Source organism: Nothoprocta perdicaria, unplaced genomic scaffold (assembly GCF_003342845.1).
Source record: "Nothoprocta perdicaria isolate Ctin4 unplaced genomic scaffold, notPer1 scaffold_89, whole genome shotgun sequence".
NCBI lineage: Eukaryota > Metazoa > Chordata > Aves > Tinamiformes > Tinamidae > Nothoprocta > Nothoprocta perdicaria.
Genome location: NW_020456187.1, coordinates 1,387,290 through 1,402,580, shown reverse-complemented (window position 1 = coordinate 1,402,580; position 15,291 = coordinate 1,387,290). Strand labels below are relative to the sequence as shown.

At 40.5% G+C, this 15,291-nt stretch overlaps 1 protein-coding gene across 1 annotated transcript in view; it reads right to left on the bottom strand.

Moving 5' to 3' along the window:
• The window catches only part of PRKCQ (protein kinase C theta), a 58,668-nt gene that overhangs the window by 25,774 nt on the left and 17,603 nt on the right, over window positions 1-15,291 (bottom strand). The window contains exons 5-13 of the mRNA XM_026052426.1: window positions 9,836-10,035; window positions 7,864-7,924; window positions 6,023-6,185; window positions 5,512-5,543; window positions 5,326-5,411; window positions 4,132-4,261; window positions 3,255-3,364; window positions 1,525-1,648; window positions 583-761 (exon numbers count right to left, since the gene is read on the bottom strand). Coding sequence (XP_025908211.1) covers window positions 583-761; window positions 1,525-1,648; window positions 3,255-3,364; window positions 4,132-4,261; window positions 5,326-5,411; window positions 5,512-5,543; window positions 6,023-6,185; window positions 7,864-7,924; window positions 9,836-10,035 — 1,085 coding nt within the window. The remainder of the gene's footprint in view (window positions 1-582; window positions 762-1,524; window positions 1,649-3,254; window positions 3,365-4,131; window positions 4,262-5,325; window positions 5,412-5,511; window positions 5,544-6,022; window positions 6,186-7,863; window positions 7,925-9,835; window positions 10,036-15,291) is intronic.

The window sequence follows — 15,291 nt, the reverse complement described above, 5'->3', positions numbered from 1 at the left end:
AGCACAAATCAGAGCTGGCAAAGAGCAGTCCACTGCTCCAAGCTGTTCTGGAGAGAGGGTCCACCTAGTCTTTTTAGTTAATGCTCTTGCCTTCCTGGCAGCTTGCTCAGTGATTCTGGCTGGTGTAGATGCCTGTGAGAGAGATCCTTCCCATGAACTTCTGGTGACTGACCAGGCCACATGGACCTGCACAAAAGTGGAAGTAGCAGCATTAGCTGTTTTCCCCTCCAGTCATGGGCACTTGTGACACAGCAGCTAAAGGGCAGACAGAAAGACAAGGAGGGTCTTTGTCTTATGCAAGGGCAAGAGCAGGTTGAAGATGGAGCATTGCAAGAACAAGGTTTTACTGAGGGCTTAAGGATGTTACTTCAAAGTCACCTCCAGACATCATGCTATCTAACACCATTCAGCCAGTCTTTGGATTAAAGTTGGAAAAAGGAAGGGCAATGTTAGACTTTCAGTGAGTCAACACCAGCAAATTGACTTCTAGCAAGTCAGTAAGTCATAAATTAAGTGTTTCTGTTCTCTAACAGGTGACATGCATAGACTTCTGAAGTGCCATCCCAGATCCCTGACATTTACCTTGCCAAAACTTCCCTTCCCCAGCATCTTGTGCAGGACAAAATCTTCAATGGTTAATTTTATTTGGACTTGGTGTCCTTGCTGCTCCTGGGGCTGTTCTCCTCCTGAATCTGGCTCTATGAGAGGCTCTCCTTTCGATGTGTCCTCCACTGGAGTCTCCCAGGAGATGCCCTGTGGTTCTGCAACACAAATCAAAGCATTGAAAATAAATCCCTGGAAATGAGAAATCCCCCAGAACACTGATAGGTGTTTTGCCTAAAATATAAAAACATCTTTTCACAGGAATGGAAATGTGGTGGCCACATCTAGTAGGTGGATTGGCTCTGCTCCCACATTGCCTTTTCTCCAGGGGAAATTTTACTCCAGTGCAACTCCACCTTCTTAGGTGGCATTACTCCCATTTTACAAACTCCATTACCTGTCATTTTGTTTCATGGGAGGAAAACATGATCAAACCCCTCACTTCTGACTGCCCGTGTTCTTCAGTCCTTTCTGCTGGCTGTCATTATGATGTGTTCTCACATTTCCTAAGGCTTTTCAAGAGCCTTGGCAAAACCAGAGTGTGAACCAGACAGGACAATAAATATTATTTTTTTATGCCTCTGTCCCTCACTTGTCACCCTGAGCCTCTGCTCTTGAAGMACAAAGGTGGTAACACCTAGATCAGCCCATGAGTGAGTGATCTGGGGATCGGCTGATGATTTTCAAAGGGATTGTCTGATACTTATGCCTTTGAAAGAATTCTCCTTTTTAAATTATCTGTGTGTTCTGACACGCAGATTGCATGAGCAAGCCATGTCTTGCTCTAGACTAGAAAGACATATAAAAGATTCATTAACTAACAAAATTCCCCTTGTTGCCTCCACTCAACCATTATAAACAAAAAATCAAAAAAAGAAAAAAAAAAGAAGCCCACAGTCCCAAACCACTAAGCAAAACTACCTTTTTTTCCTGTTGTAGAAGCTGGTACTGCCTGAAGTTGCATCACTTCCTTCATAAGAACTGGGAAGCCAATTTCAAGAGGTCCATCCCTAGAGATCTGTTCAGTGTCACGTTGACAGCGAGCCTGCATTACAGAAAACAGCGGGTGCCTATTGAGCCACATGTGCTTAYGGATTCTGCTGCCTCTTCTGAGACTATTGGCCTAGGAAGAGCGTGATTGTTAAACAGGCAGAGATCTAGTCTTTATTTATGAAAAGACCCTCGCTGTATCTAATATTCAGATGTTTGTAACACCAGAGGAACCCACAGTCTTCAGGAAAGTACAGAGTCATATAGTGATGTCAAAGGACTTCTGTTGATTTCTCATGGGAGTGGTTATCCACACAAAGTGCATTTTAGTTAACATCTTTTTTTTCCTACTAGTTGTCCTGGAAGTGAAACCTGGAATGTGCTGCAATCTCGACCSTGTACTCTGTCTGGATGTGACTCAGAGGAACGACTTAACCCAGGATGTTGCGAAAGGTAAAAGTTCATCTGTTTTCAAAAGCAATAAGACAAAAGCATGGAAGAAAAAYCTACAGAGGGCTACTAAACTAAAGACTTCACCTACAGCTCAAGAAGTTCCCTAGGCCTAAATTGCTGTAAATTAAAAGAGCATTTGARGAAGCCATCTAGTGTTTGTCATCCTCACTTCACAATGGTGACCCAAAGAAATCACTACCCAGGATTGCATAGAGTCAACAAAYTGGAAAAAAAGAAGCAAGGCACAGGGAAAAAACCCTCTTTGATTATATGGCAGCATCACTCATAAAGATGAGAAATATGCAGAGCTAAACCTGGTAGATACTCCCTCAGGAAGGTATAAATAGAAGCTGTGAATGAAGATGTTGTCATGGGGTATCTGAGGAACTTCAATATGGAAAACTTGACCCTAGATTATTTAAGACCTGAGAGGCATCCTAACAATCACGATTTTGAACAAAAATGTTTACTTTTTTATGGTTTAGAAGCTGTGACAATCTATTTTTCATTCTTTACAATTTGCTGTGTTTGTATAGCATTACTTATATGATAGTAGTACTTAGATCTTCTCTCTAAGGACCAGGTCTCTGTTACATGAGAATCCTCACTCTGGAAAGTTTCACTCCAAATAGGTCAGAGTCACAAGAGAATCTTCTAAGAGACAACCACGAAGCACAAGGGCTCTAGTTCCTCTAATTCTCTAACATCTTCTTACACAACTAAAGCTATGAACATACGGTAAGAAGTGCTATGAATCAGAGTGAGAGTCCATGTAGGTCACATCCAGTCTGTGGCAGGGTTCAGGAACATATGAGAAAAACACAGGCACATATACTCCTCTGAATATTCTCCCATCTCCAGAGACATGTGGCTCAAAGATTTCCTGATTCAAAGGCAGGGTTTTTCTACTTTTTTTTTTCTTTTTTTTTTTTTCCTATAAAGAGCTATTATTTCCTATTAAGAGCCCATTGAATGGACTTTTCTTCAATGAACATCTCATATGATCATTTGAACTCATATAAACTTTTAGCTTCCACAGTGTGCTGAGAAGAATTTAGCTACATGTTCAATGAAGGCCTAACTGCCTCTTTGTCAAACTTTTTACCTGCTCTACTTCATTCAAAACCCGTAAGTGCACTGGAATAACCACTGAACTCTTGATCTTTCTTAGCCAGGGACTCACAGGACTCTCAGCTTGATGCACTTACCTGTTGMGTACTCTCAATCATTGCCAAAGCTTCAGCCATTAGTTTCTGGTTAACTCCACAGAGGTTCGCTACTTTTGTTTGGCACTTGTGATGCACATTCATGCCGCACGCTAAAAGAAAGAATGGAGGCATCAGGACACCAGAGAACAACTATGCTGTAAAGGGTTTGACATAAGGTCAGGATGTACTGGTGTGTAGCCCAGGATGAACGTAAACCAGGTAAACTCAGAGAACAACTATGCTGTAAAGGGTTTGACATAAGGTCAGGATGTACTGGTGTGTAGCCCAGGATGAACGTAAACCAGGTAAACTTTTTTGTCTCATTATACTTCACTCGGGTTGATTTTTGATTGCTTACACAGTGAACTTTTTTTTTTCTGTATCTGCTTCTGGAAAAAGGCTGTCCATCTGTCAGCCTTTGAAGCTACAGGATACTGAAGCTCTACAATCAATCAGCTCTATAACTGTAGTCACAGAAATCAATCAAAGAACTGTAGTCACAGAAAAAGACCTCCCTGTAGGTTTATGGTTAAGAAGACAGTGATGTGCATTGAACATGTCTATTAGCAGAAATGGAGCAAGAAGTCTGATAAGAGGATTTTGGAAGACAAGAGAGAGAGGGAAGCACTGAGATATTCCTTTTCCTTTCTGGAAGAAATTCTTCAAGACCCACAGGCCACATACCCTTCTACATGCCCATAACATGCCCTTGATTGTCCTTCAACAATTTCCTTCATCTTCATATCTCCTTCAACACCCCACGATGGAGCCTCACTTAAAACTGTGATAAAGGAGATTTGATTCTTTGGACTGCAACTCCCTAAAGATGACAGCCTGCTTCTACTATCAGCCCCTGCCTCATACACCAGGGACTTACCATCACACTTTAAACCCTGTCGCGCAAGGCCCCAGAGGAGTGTGCCACAATGCTCACAGAAAGTGGGGCTCTTGTAGTTGTAGACTTTGAAGCGGTGAGGCATGTCAATTTTGAACCGTTCCTTGTGGAACTGCAAGAAAAAATCTGTGTTGACGATGCACTCCTTTCCACCCCAGTACATGCAGCCCCCAAGCTTGTACCCCAGAAGACAAAGGGTCTAGGTCGGTATTTCATCTTTGTTATTGGGTTTGAACACTAAGTTTAAACTATCTACAGCATTCAGACACAAAAGGAGAATTTTTGCTACAAAACAGCTGTGCAGTTCAGTGGGAAATGGGTAATTTAATTGCTGGATTTTATTTATTTGATCAGATGTGGGTGCCTGCATTTCAGCTACTCACTCAGGCTCCCTTAATGCTCAATGGAAAAACATGGGTACTGCTAAAGAATGATTCATCTCATCCAGAAATAAATGTCTACTTTCAATGTCATGAATCACTTCCTGGAAGTGCCTATTTCTCTTCCTTCAGTATGTGGGGAGTCAGAGATGATGACAAGGCTGCATACATTTACTCTAGAGATATGTGAAGACAGGTGAGATGAATGTCACCCCTCAGACTGTAAAAGATGAGTAGGAGGCAGGGTGAGACTGGGAACAAATAGAGTTATGGGACATAATGAAGAAAGAGGAAACACTCATACTCAGACTTCAAATTCCACTTTTGCCATCTGAAAAGGAAGGTTTGTTATAAACTGATAAAAGAAAAATAAAATAAATGATAGCAGAAATGTTAGACCTTCCACGGATTGTTTGCAGATTTCAGATAACAGTGTGGAATTTTAAAGTACTGTTCTGAAAATTCAGTGTGACATCCTGCCTAGCACTGCCGAGTAAAGACTTTCCTCCAGTAATTCTCCACCTTATGTCCATGACTTTCCTCTGAGCTATATGCTATATGTTAGAAAAAATGTCAAGTCTTGATTCAAAGACTGACAGTTCAACAACTGTACTTGTGTAAATCACAAGCAGGAGGTAATGAAACCACTGGAAATGTAAAAAGCAAAGGATGTAGATTAGATCATACAACTTTTATCTCACTAGTGTCCTACACTGCACCGAGTCCCCCTCCTTTTTTATCAGTGTATTTGAACAGTACTCAAGTGTTTTAAAAGCAACCAAGCAAAAATACATACCATTGTTTCTCTGCTATTGATTGCTGATCCCGTACACTTCGCTATGACTTTATCAATGCACTTTTTATGGATGGCAGCATTACATTCTGAAAGAACAAGTGTATCACTATGTTAGTAAAAAGTATGCTTCAAGTTAAGACCAGATAAGTAAGGAGAGGAACAACAAACAAAAAAAAAAGGTCTTACGCCTGCATTGGTAGCCTTGTTTATTCAGACCCCTGAAATTAAAGACAGAAATGGTTAATTTTGAATTTTCTGAAAGTCTCCACAGAAAGACAGCGGAATGAAAGAGACATGGAATAAATCAGCCTTGCTTCTTCATCAGTTTTTACAGAGCTTCTCAAATCCAAATATATTCATTCAGTACAACTGAGTGATTCTCTGTTGTTTTCACAGTATTTTCAGCCCATATTCACATTTTGAATTTTGCAAAAGCAAAAGGGCAAATGCCAAAATGCCTGTGCCTTTGGCCAAAGACAAATATATATATAAAAAAATGGAGACAGTTTTCAGAGTTGGAATTACATCTGTAAAACGGCATCATATCCTTGAAGTGATGCAATTACTCCTACATGTAACATACCAATGGTCCACTCTTGCTGTCTTTCCTAATAGCAGGAAGAAAAGTATTTGCTGAAGAAGCAGTGCTGGTCTTTAGAGTTAAAAGAAGGAAACATGTAGAGCTATTTTCATTTACCACACAAACTCATGACAGACAGAGCAGAAGGTGGGTTGCGGAAAGAAGGTGGCTGTGAACTCATGACACTTGACATTATGGATTTTGGCCTGTTTGATGGCGCCCCTCCGCTGGTGCAAGGAGAAAAAGCCTTCGGTCTCACAGTCAATGATGTTCTTAGCATCTGGAGGGAAAAGAAAAAGAGGGCTWGTTAGGGCACTCTGTCCTAACCAGGTACCTTGGGAAAAGGCAGAATCCAAAATACTAAGTGAYTGAGGGTAATGTATTCATGAGAATGAATATTTTTAAGAAATATGCTTTCAGAAAACCACACAAGGTTCATTAAGAACTGATTTATCCACTATCCCTACAAGGACAATAAAATAACTTCAGGAGCTGGTCAAAATTTGAGACATTGACCTCCCTTGAATATTCATATATTTTTTTAAATATAGATCAGAAATTTACTAATAAGAGAAAAATTGCAGTCAAAAATAAGTCTTTCTGTAGTACTGAAGAACTATGCCCTAAAAAAGATGGAATTACATACAAATAACTTATACGCAAATACACATTACATACGTGTATACACATACACACATTTGTGCATTTTTAGGGGTAGTTATCTAAATCTCTAATGTGTGCATGCACATATGTGTGAGTACACTCACATAYATATACTCTTTTTCCTGTGATTTTTCCATCCCTCATGCCAACAGTTGCCTTGTCATTTGCTGTATTCATAACATTATTCGCAGTTCACTTTTTATACCTTCCAGGCAGAAAACAAAACAACTCTGCCAACTTACGCATATACCCACCTGCACTTACATATATGTTCACTTCTAGTTGTGCACATARCAGCTCACATTTTATCCCAATCTCGATTTATTCATACATGAAAGTGTGTATGAAGTATGAAATCAAGTAGCTATTCTGTGGGAAGTGGCCCCCTGCACAGTCTGATGCTGATCTTGCTAGCTCTAATATAGATATAGCATTTTAAATGCATTAGCCTCTCGTGTCTTAAAGTATACAAAGAGGTAGTAAGAGTCTATTAAACAGTAAAGGTGGGAAATGATGAGTAAGGACATGCTATTAGCTGCTTTCAGTACTTTTGTGGTTCAGTACATGGAAGACCTTTCCTCCACCATCTCCTTCTACAGCTCCAGCCCAGGCCTGATGAAGATCACAAGAAGCTGGGCAAAGACAGCAGAGCACAACGGAGCATTTGGGTTGCAACTCCTTTCCTTTGATGAAGAAAAATACATTTTGCATGGATATCAAACTCTGATGGTGGGATTCAGGTCCTGATGAGGATACCTAAAAGCAGCTGTCTTGTGTAGTGTTAACTAAGCTGCTACCAAGGCAGCTCACCAGGCTGCAGATGAATCGCTCTCTACTTTCTTTTACTGTTTCATTTAGATTGCCCTTGATTAAAAGCCCAACTTACACATTTATTTAAATGTTTTCATCCATGCATAGAATCCCACATTTTTGTCTGCACTACAATTGCCTCATACACATCACAGGCATACACATATATATATATTTTCAGAGCGGGACCTGGCTTCCTATGTCTCAGTCCCATCTCAGTGTGAAAAGAAAACCCACCTTTTCAATGTTAAAACTGCCAAAAAATATGTGATGCAAATCACAGAGGAACAATCAGCCTTCCTTCCTGCCACATAATAAAAACTGCCTCTCCTGGAGTGTTCATTTCAAACCATTATGATGATTCTATGAATAAATCAGTAATAACATAAGCACTGCTTTCTGCACTAAGCATTTTCCTGAACACACTGAATCTGCCCCACATCACCATAAGTCATATCCATCAGTTAGGAAACAAAATCACTTGCCACTTATTTCCAGGAAGTATCTTGCATTCATCAGCATTCTYCCTTGAGGTTTCAGTTCTAGCTGGTTGAGACAAGGAGAAAAACAACAACAAAAGGCCAGTGCAATTGTTAAACAATTGTTCGAAACAGCAACAATCATTTCAGATGGTTCCAGCCACTTCCATATCCCAGAGGGAGCTGACATATGCAAATGAACRTTAATTTTGCTCATACCCTTGGGGGGAAAAAGAGGTTGAGGAGGTGAGACCAACTGCAGACAGGAGGCTAGATCACTTCTTATCAAACTCTCAGGGCAGCATCATAGAACACAGAAAAATGTGACTARAACACAGACGTTGCGGGCAGGATTTTAGAAAGTAGCACAGGACCAAGCACTTTCTATAGACACAACCTGTTGTTCACAGCGGATGCCACGAAGACAACATGGGAAATACTCTGAAAATCACACCAACTTCAGACAGGTGCTTAAAGAAGGGCTGAAATCTTTCAGAACTCGGTTCTGCAAGTCTAACTGCCATTAACTTTTTCGCGAGTGAGGATACAAATTTTCTCAGGCATTTTTGACCTACATATTGGATGTGGGAACTAGCATCTGGCCAAATCTTTGCGCATAGATGCCTTTGTAAATCTGGCTCCAAGAAGTCTAGGCCTAATCAAAAGTGCACTGACTTAAGTATATTGCTTAAAACAAAGTCAGGTCTGATATGAAGGACAATCCAGGGAACCTCCTGAATGAACCTAACTACCCTAGGGATTATCATATAAAAGCTAAAGACCCATCTCCACCTGTTTCAAGAGAAAGCAGCCTGAAGCTCTAAGGATGCACTGGGCAAAAGCTTGGCTCTTTTCCATAGACTGAACCAGGAGGCCACCACTAAACTGTTTAGGCTGGAGTACTTAGAGTCATGAACAAAAGGCTTCTTAGAGACAAAGGAAGGAGAGAAAGGAGATAAGATCTTGGATAAGATGGAATTGCTATCAAGCTGGGACATGATAGACTCAAGGTTGTCCACCTCCATCTGATCTCAGATCTGTTATCTTGCTGCAAGCAAGCAGGGCCACAGCCCACGTGTATCCTTCCCTCCTTTCTGGGTCACTGCCTCCAGCAGCTTCAAGGTGGATGTCTCTGGAGTTGGGCTGATGCTGAGCAGAACCTTCAGATTTTCAAAATAAGCCCTAGGTATCTCAATTGCTTCCAAGTTATGCATTAAACGTGAATTTCTTTACCAAATCTTGCCCAAAGATCTATGAGTGTCCTGGGCCGTTTTGTCATTTCTACTCTCTGCCTAATCCAAGTAGTTTAACCTGAGAACTGACAAAAAAATCAAAACAAAACAAAAAACAATTCCAGGAAATCACTTTCTCTCCAAATGTCATGCCACTCTATTATTCAGGGTACAGCTACTGAAGACTACATGTTAAAGCCTATTACCAACTGCTTTCCTGACAGAGAATACAGCTTAACATTTAGTATCCTTATGAGGACTGTGTTAGTTCAAATTTACTCCAGAGTAACTCTAGTGATTTTAAAGGAGTTCCTCTGGCATAACTCTAAAGCCAGGCAGCTGTGAATCAGTTACCTGATATTAGAAAGATTAGATCTGTAAAGCTGTTTCCCCAGAATCACATAAAATAATTCACATTTAACCACTCATATTACCATTTTGCCCCAGTGGGTCTCCTAAGCAAAGATTAATATATGGGCATGGCTCACACGAACCAGAATCCTTGCTAATAGAGGATATATGTTTCAATATAACAGCAGCAGGTAATATAAATCTTCTATGCTGTTCTTTTCTGATACTCATGGACATCTTTCTTTCATGTCATGCTCAAGTAAACTCAAACTATTAATAACTTAATGTCAGCCCATTCCTGCTGCCACATTCTTTACATTCAGAGACGAGCACAAGGATGGGCATTCCCTTACCTACAGCAGTCACAGGATGCAGTTGGAGATAAAAACACTCACCCACATTTCCGTCTTCCCATTGCTCTTTTTGCACTTCTCTGCCAGCACTTTGAGTTCCACCGTCGTCTCTGAAACCATTTCAGCACTTTTGTCCTTGACGACAATGTGCATGACCCTGCCGTTATTGATGTGGGCATCAAAAGTGCTGTTCCAGGGCGGGTACATGGTGGGCTTCTTCTGCACGTACACTTGGCCATTTTCTGTCAACAAAAAGTGGTTTGGAATGATTGTCTGGGTTATTTAGCCATTCTTAGGTGGACATCTCAGCTGGGCCACATAATGCTGAAGAATCTCAGGAAGTTTCTGCACTAAGTGATGCAGATGATATTCATCTCACCCAGCAATAGCTGTCTCTAATGCACATGTCCAGATCTATATGAATGCTGGCTTCCTTTATAACAAGTGAAGTTTTAGTTAACATAAAACAAACGCATAATGSTGCAACTCATTTCACCAACTGAAAACATCCACTATAAAGTAAGATAATTTTCACCCTTCGCTCCAATAACTCTGTTGAGTAGATCTCAGACGTAGATACCTACACCACAGATACTATATCAAAGCAGATGAATTCCAACATGGATAACTAGACACATGCATCGTTTGAGCCATGGCAATACAAAATAAAACCGATTGTTCCAATTCCCCATAAAGCTGGATGCAGTCTGTTACTAGGTTCAGCTGCMATGCATATCCAGCCAGTTGCTACATCTTGGCTAACTCAGGGATACTGATATGTGAAGTCACTTCCAGTCTTGCAAGCATATTCACATTGAGCTGTTGACCTAGTAAACCTCTTCTGCACCTTCACTACATGAATTTGTTCCTCTTCCTTCATAGCAGGCACACCTTAAAACAGTGAAATGTATTTTTGAGGCCTACCATAGCTGACAGAGTCATTTCTTTATTTTGAYCTGTCAAATGAAGAGTCTCAGCCAGCTTGTTTTATTTCATACAGTCAGCTTTATATCCTGTAAAACGCTTAGACACTTACTTAAGGCAAATTCTATCTCACAGTTACCCTCTGTAACTTTTCAACCCATCAAGTGTCAAAGCTGGTGAAATAAGAGAATGGAAATGAGTTGGGTGAACATCAGACCTTATGAATCCTGCTTCCTAAAGACTCTAAAGACTCTGTTTCCAGTAATCTCAGCCCTTCCCTTGTCCCATCCGTCTGGGAAAGCACATGCAACAGATAGCCTGAAATGCGACATTTGCTCAYTGCTGAACAAAATCTGTGTCTACCCTTCCCTCTGTCGGAGTAGTTCTGGTCCCTTTTCTCTGCTCAGCTTTGATTTACACAGAACAGGCAGGAACTAATTGAGGCTTTCTGAGGTTTGTAGCATTCTTCTAGGATGGACTAAAATTAGTCAATGAAGTTGAAAAAAAGTTATTGGAGAAAAAGAATAAAAAATGAACAGAAAGTAATCTCAGTGATCCCTAATTGTGTAATATTAATCTCAGGAAATGTCATTCTGCCCAGTTTGACCAAAGGTTGTGCAGCTAAATCCTAGGTTCATATTCCACTTCATCAAAGCTTTGGAAGCAACAGAATTAATTTCCAGTTAAGCAAGGGTGACCACAAGCCCTTTCACTTTAACTTTTCACATACACAGATTTAGGCAACACAATACCGAGCTCACTGTGCAATCAAGGCTCAAGGCTTGGATCAAGGCTCAAGCTTGTAAAAATATATTCAACCCATTCTGTCAACAAAAGCAGACAAATGAGTGAAGAACTTTGCTCATCAGTGAAACACTCTAAAGATGTGAGACACACCACTTGCAAAACAAGTGCTGTGGTTTGAATTACAATCCAAAACATATGGATTAAATAAACAAGCCCTGGAATGTGAATGAACTGGCCAATATATGGGATCAGACACTCATTCCTGATGTATCCACTCTGACGTTTCTGGAGTTCTGCCAAGGATTAATTTAAGTCTGGGCTCCTGAAAGATAAAATAATGTCTGTCTTTCCTGAGGAGCAGCTTCCACTGTTGCTGGAGTGCCTCTCCTGGAGGTGTACTGAGTTCAGACACGGAGGAGGATCTCTCATGAAGCAAATGTCACCAAGACACATGGTAATATGGCACAAGAACAGGTGTCTCATGGAGAAAGAGGCATTTTTTAAAGGTTATATATTTTTTATCCCTCAGAAGAGCCTGTGATCTCTGGAATGGTTTGTCATCAGTAACAAATTTCTWTAACCCTTCCTTTCTGCCTCCCTCYCTTCCTTCCCTCCTCCCTTCCTATATTATAAAATGCCAAGATCTCTTCTGCAAAGTGAGCAGGTGGAAAAAAAACAAAACACCACCCAAGGTCTCTCCTCAGCTCCTGAAATACATTAAGGCAACCTTGTTGTGGTTCCCTTGGGCTCACAAGTGATATTCAGTACCTTGGGATCCTCTATGCCAGTGGCCAGTTATTCATCACAGATGGCTGACCTGGGGCAGCCCTTGGCATGAATCCAAAGTTAGACTTATCTCCCTCATTTGCAAAGCAAACATATTAAATACCTATCACTGCTCCTTTCATCCTCTCTCAAAAGCCCCTCATCTTTGCTAATATCTGATATATCTGGTATCTAATGTCTGGTATATCTGATCCCCACCAGAACTTTTCAAAATCTGGAGAAGAGGCATCTACCAAGATGATTCTGGCAYGAAGAATAGGATTAAAGATCAGCTGTAGGGATTTGGGATTGGATCTCTCATGGTTTGAGGTCAGGATTAGGTTCATCCTGTCTTGCAGTCTCTGGTCACTGTTACATATCAATTGTTTGCCTTTAAAAAATCCTAATAGCACCAGATTGGAGCACAGGGCTGGCAGTCAGGATTGCTTGCATCTTCTACCACTCTTGCAGATGATTAAACTGTTGCATGAAACCTGGGAACTGAAGAGTAAATAATGAACAGAAGATCAAATGCTAGAAATAGGCCAGAGCAAAGGAGTAAGAATCTGAAAGTCCTTTTTTTTCTGTTCCCAGTCTCAAAAGGTATGAGCTCAAAGACACTGGCAGCTTCATGCTTCATCTTAGATGCTGTCTCTTATCATTCTTATCACTCCATTTACTATTCTTGCTCTATTAGCGTTGTTCTTTCTCCTCCTCTCTAGTTCTTTTTATCCTTCCCATATTTCTTCTTCATTGCTTTTTCTCACTAATCTTTCCTCTAAAGGCCCACTAAATTCATAAGGCTCTGCAACACTAACTTGTCTAGGCATGACACAGCTCTGAGGAGTCAGTGGAAAACTGCAGGCATTTCTAGGGTGTGATTCCTCAAAACTTCTCTAGATGTTCTCCTTAAGATGAGATGAATCTTATCATGGAAAGACTTCCATGATAAGGAAGGCCCAGAGATAGGTTCCTTTGGTGTACAAAGTAAGAGTAGCCAAACTTCTCAGGCACTGATATTCTTGCATAAGATCAAAATTAGAGGACATAAATCATATTGTCGCTATATCTTAGTTTAGTCACCTAAACTAGRTGGGGCTAAGCATCCAGGCATCTATGCACCTTCCACCAGCAGCAGATAAAGACCAATATGCCCCAAAGGTGATTCATCTTACCTTAAAAGAAAGGTCAGAGACCAGTGGGATGAATTAGTCTCAGCTGGTTCCTGTCATTATCCACTGACATGATGAGGACCAAAGATCAGGCTGAGAGAGGAATCTCCCTGACTACCCCAGAGTGYTCAGAGCACAACAACCCCACGTCAACAGAGGAATTCTTTTAATAGAGAGCCATCATCTTCCCTGTATTTAATCCTCACTGATGGAAGAGTTCCTCCAAACATATTCTTTCCATTTCACATTGAAAATTCTTTTATTAGAAAAGGCTCTTAGCAGAACAAAAATTATATGACTTTGTTAGCACATTTTTGCTTTTTTCGATGCCAGAAAATGTTTCCAGCTCCATGTAAGATAAATAAGGTCTGTTCTGCCCAGATTGATTTTATTCACTTTTGAACTGACAGAGACTTCAGCTTGAGTTATGGCTCTTTCAAAGGTCTCATTAAAACAAACAGCCAAGTTCTGCACASAACCGAAATAGGACATATTTTCAGTAAGAAGTGAGATCGTGTCATGGAGCAGTTCTTTTTTTCCTCCTGAATTTATCAATCACTACATCTTCCAAAATGATTTAAAGAACAATATAAGCAAAGGCAACATTTTAGTGTGATAAATGGTGACTTCTTCTTTTTTTAACAATGAATCACTAAATCACTTCACAATTCTAAATTGTTTTTCAACTACTTTTAACATCCTCTGGAGGCTGTAGTCTAGCAATTTCTAAAGGCATAGAAACGGATTTGTGAGTTGTTTTAAGTTTTAAAAGAATCACATGAGCAATAAAGCTCATAATTTATCAAAGATTTAACATAAGTAACAACCCATATGAGGGATATTATAGCCTTGAAGGATTTGATCTTCATGACCGTTGAACAGCAGAACTGAAGAACTGTTTAAACTCTCATCAAGACTTTATACGCGCAGGGCTACGAAGATGATCRGGGGCCTGGAACATCTGTCCTATGAGGAAAGACTGAGAGAGCTGGGCATGTTCAGCCTGGAGAAGGTTGAGAGATGATCTGATCAGTGTATATAAATACCTCAAGGGAGCGAGTGAGGAGGATGGGATCAGACTCCATTCAGTGGTGGCCACTGATAGAACTAGAGGAAACAGYCACAGACTGAAGCAACAAAAGTTCTGCAGGAACTTACGGAAAAATTTCTTAACAGTGAGGGTGACAGAGCCCTGGAAGAGACTGCCAAGAGAGGTTGTGGAGTTTCCTTCTCTGGAGATCTTCAAAACCTGCTTGGATGCCACCCTGTGACACATCCTCTAGGTGACCCTGCATGTGCAGGGAGGTTGGACTAGATGATCTCTAAAGGTCTCTTCCAACCTTAAATATTCAATGATTCTATGATCAGAAAAATAAGAAATACTTTTCCAACATGGACTCATCAATGCTGTTCAATATGGCAAAGCGTGCCAAAGTCTGTATATCTGGATTTAAAAACATACCTGGATTTAAAAACATCTAGCTTAGTATAATGTTTCACTCATGGATATTTAGCACAGTGCAGCAATCAGAGAAATCAGTTCTCTCTACAAAGATTCAGCCTGTTTGAGAGCTATTTCTTTAATGGTGGAAATTGTTGGACCTTACAGTCCCTCAAAAAAATGTGACAAACAAAGACAGCCTTCCCAGGAATTTCCATGACATTCAGATTTTATAGGACTGGTGTCTCGCTAGCGAACCAGCCGCTGCTCAAATAACAGTGCAACCGAATACAGTTCAGCTCACCCTGCTGTGTCATACACTGGGAYCTGAAATTCAGCTGATGATAACCTCAAAGTAAAGACAGAGACTTTGTTAAGTGTCATTTTAAAATCAGATTGCTTTGCAGGCCATGTTGAATCCAACATTGAGCTGCATTTCAACATTAAGA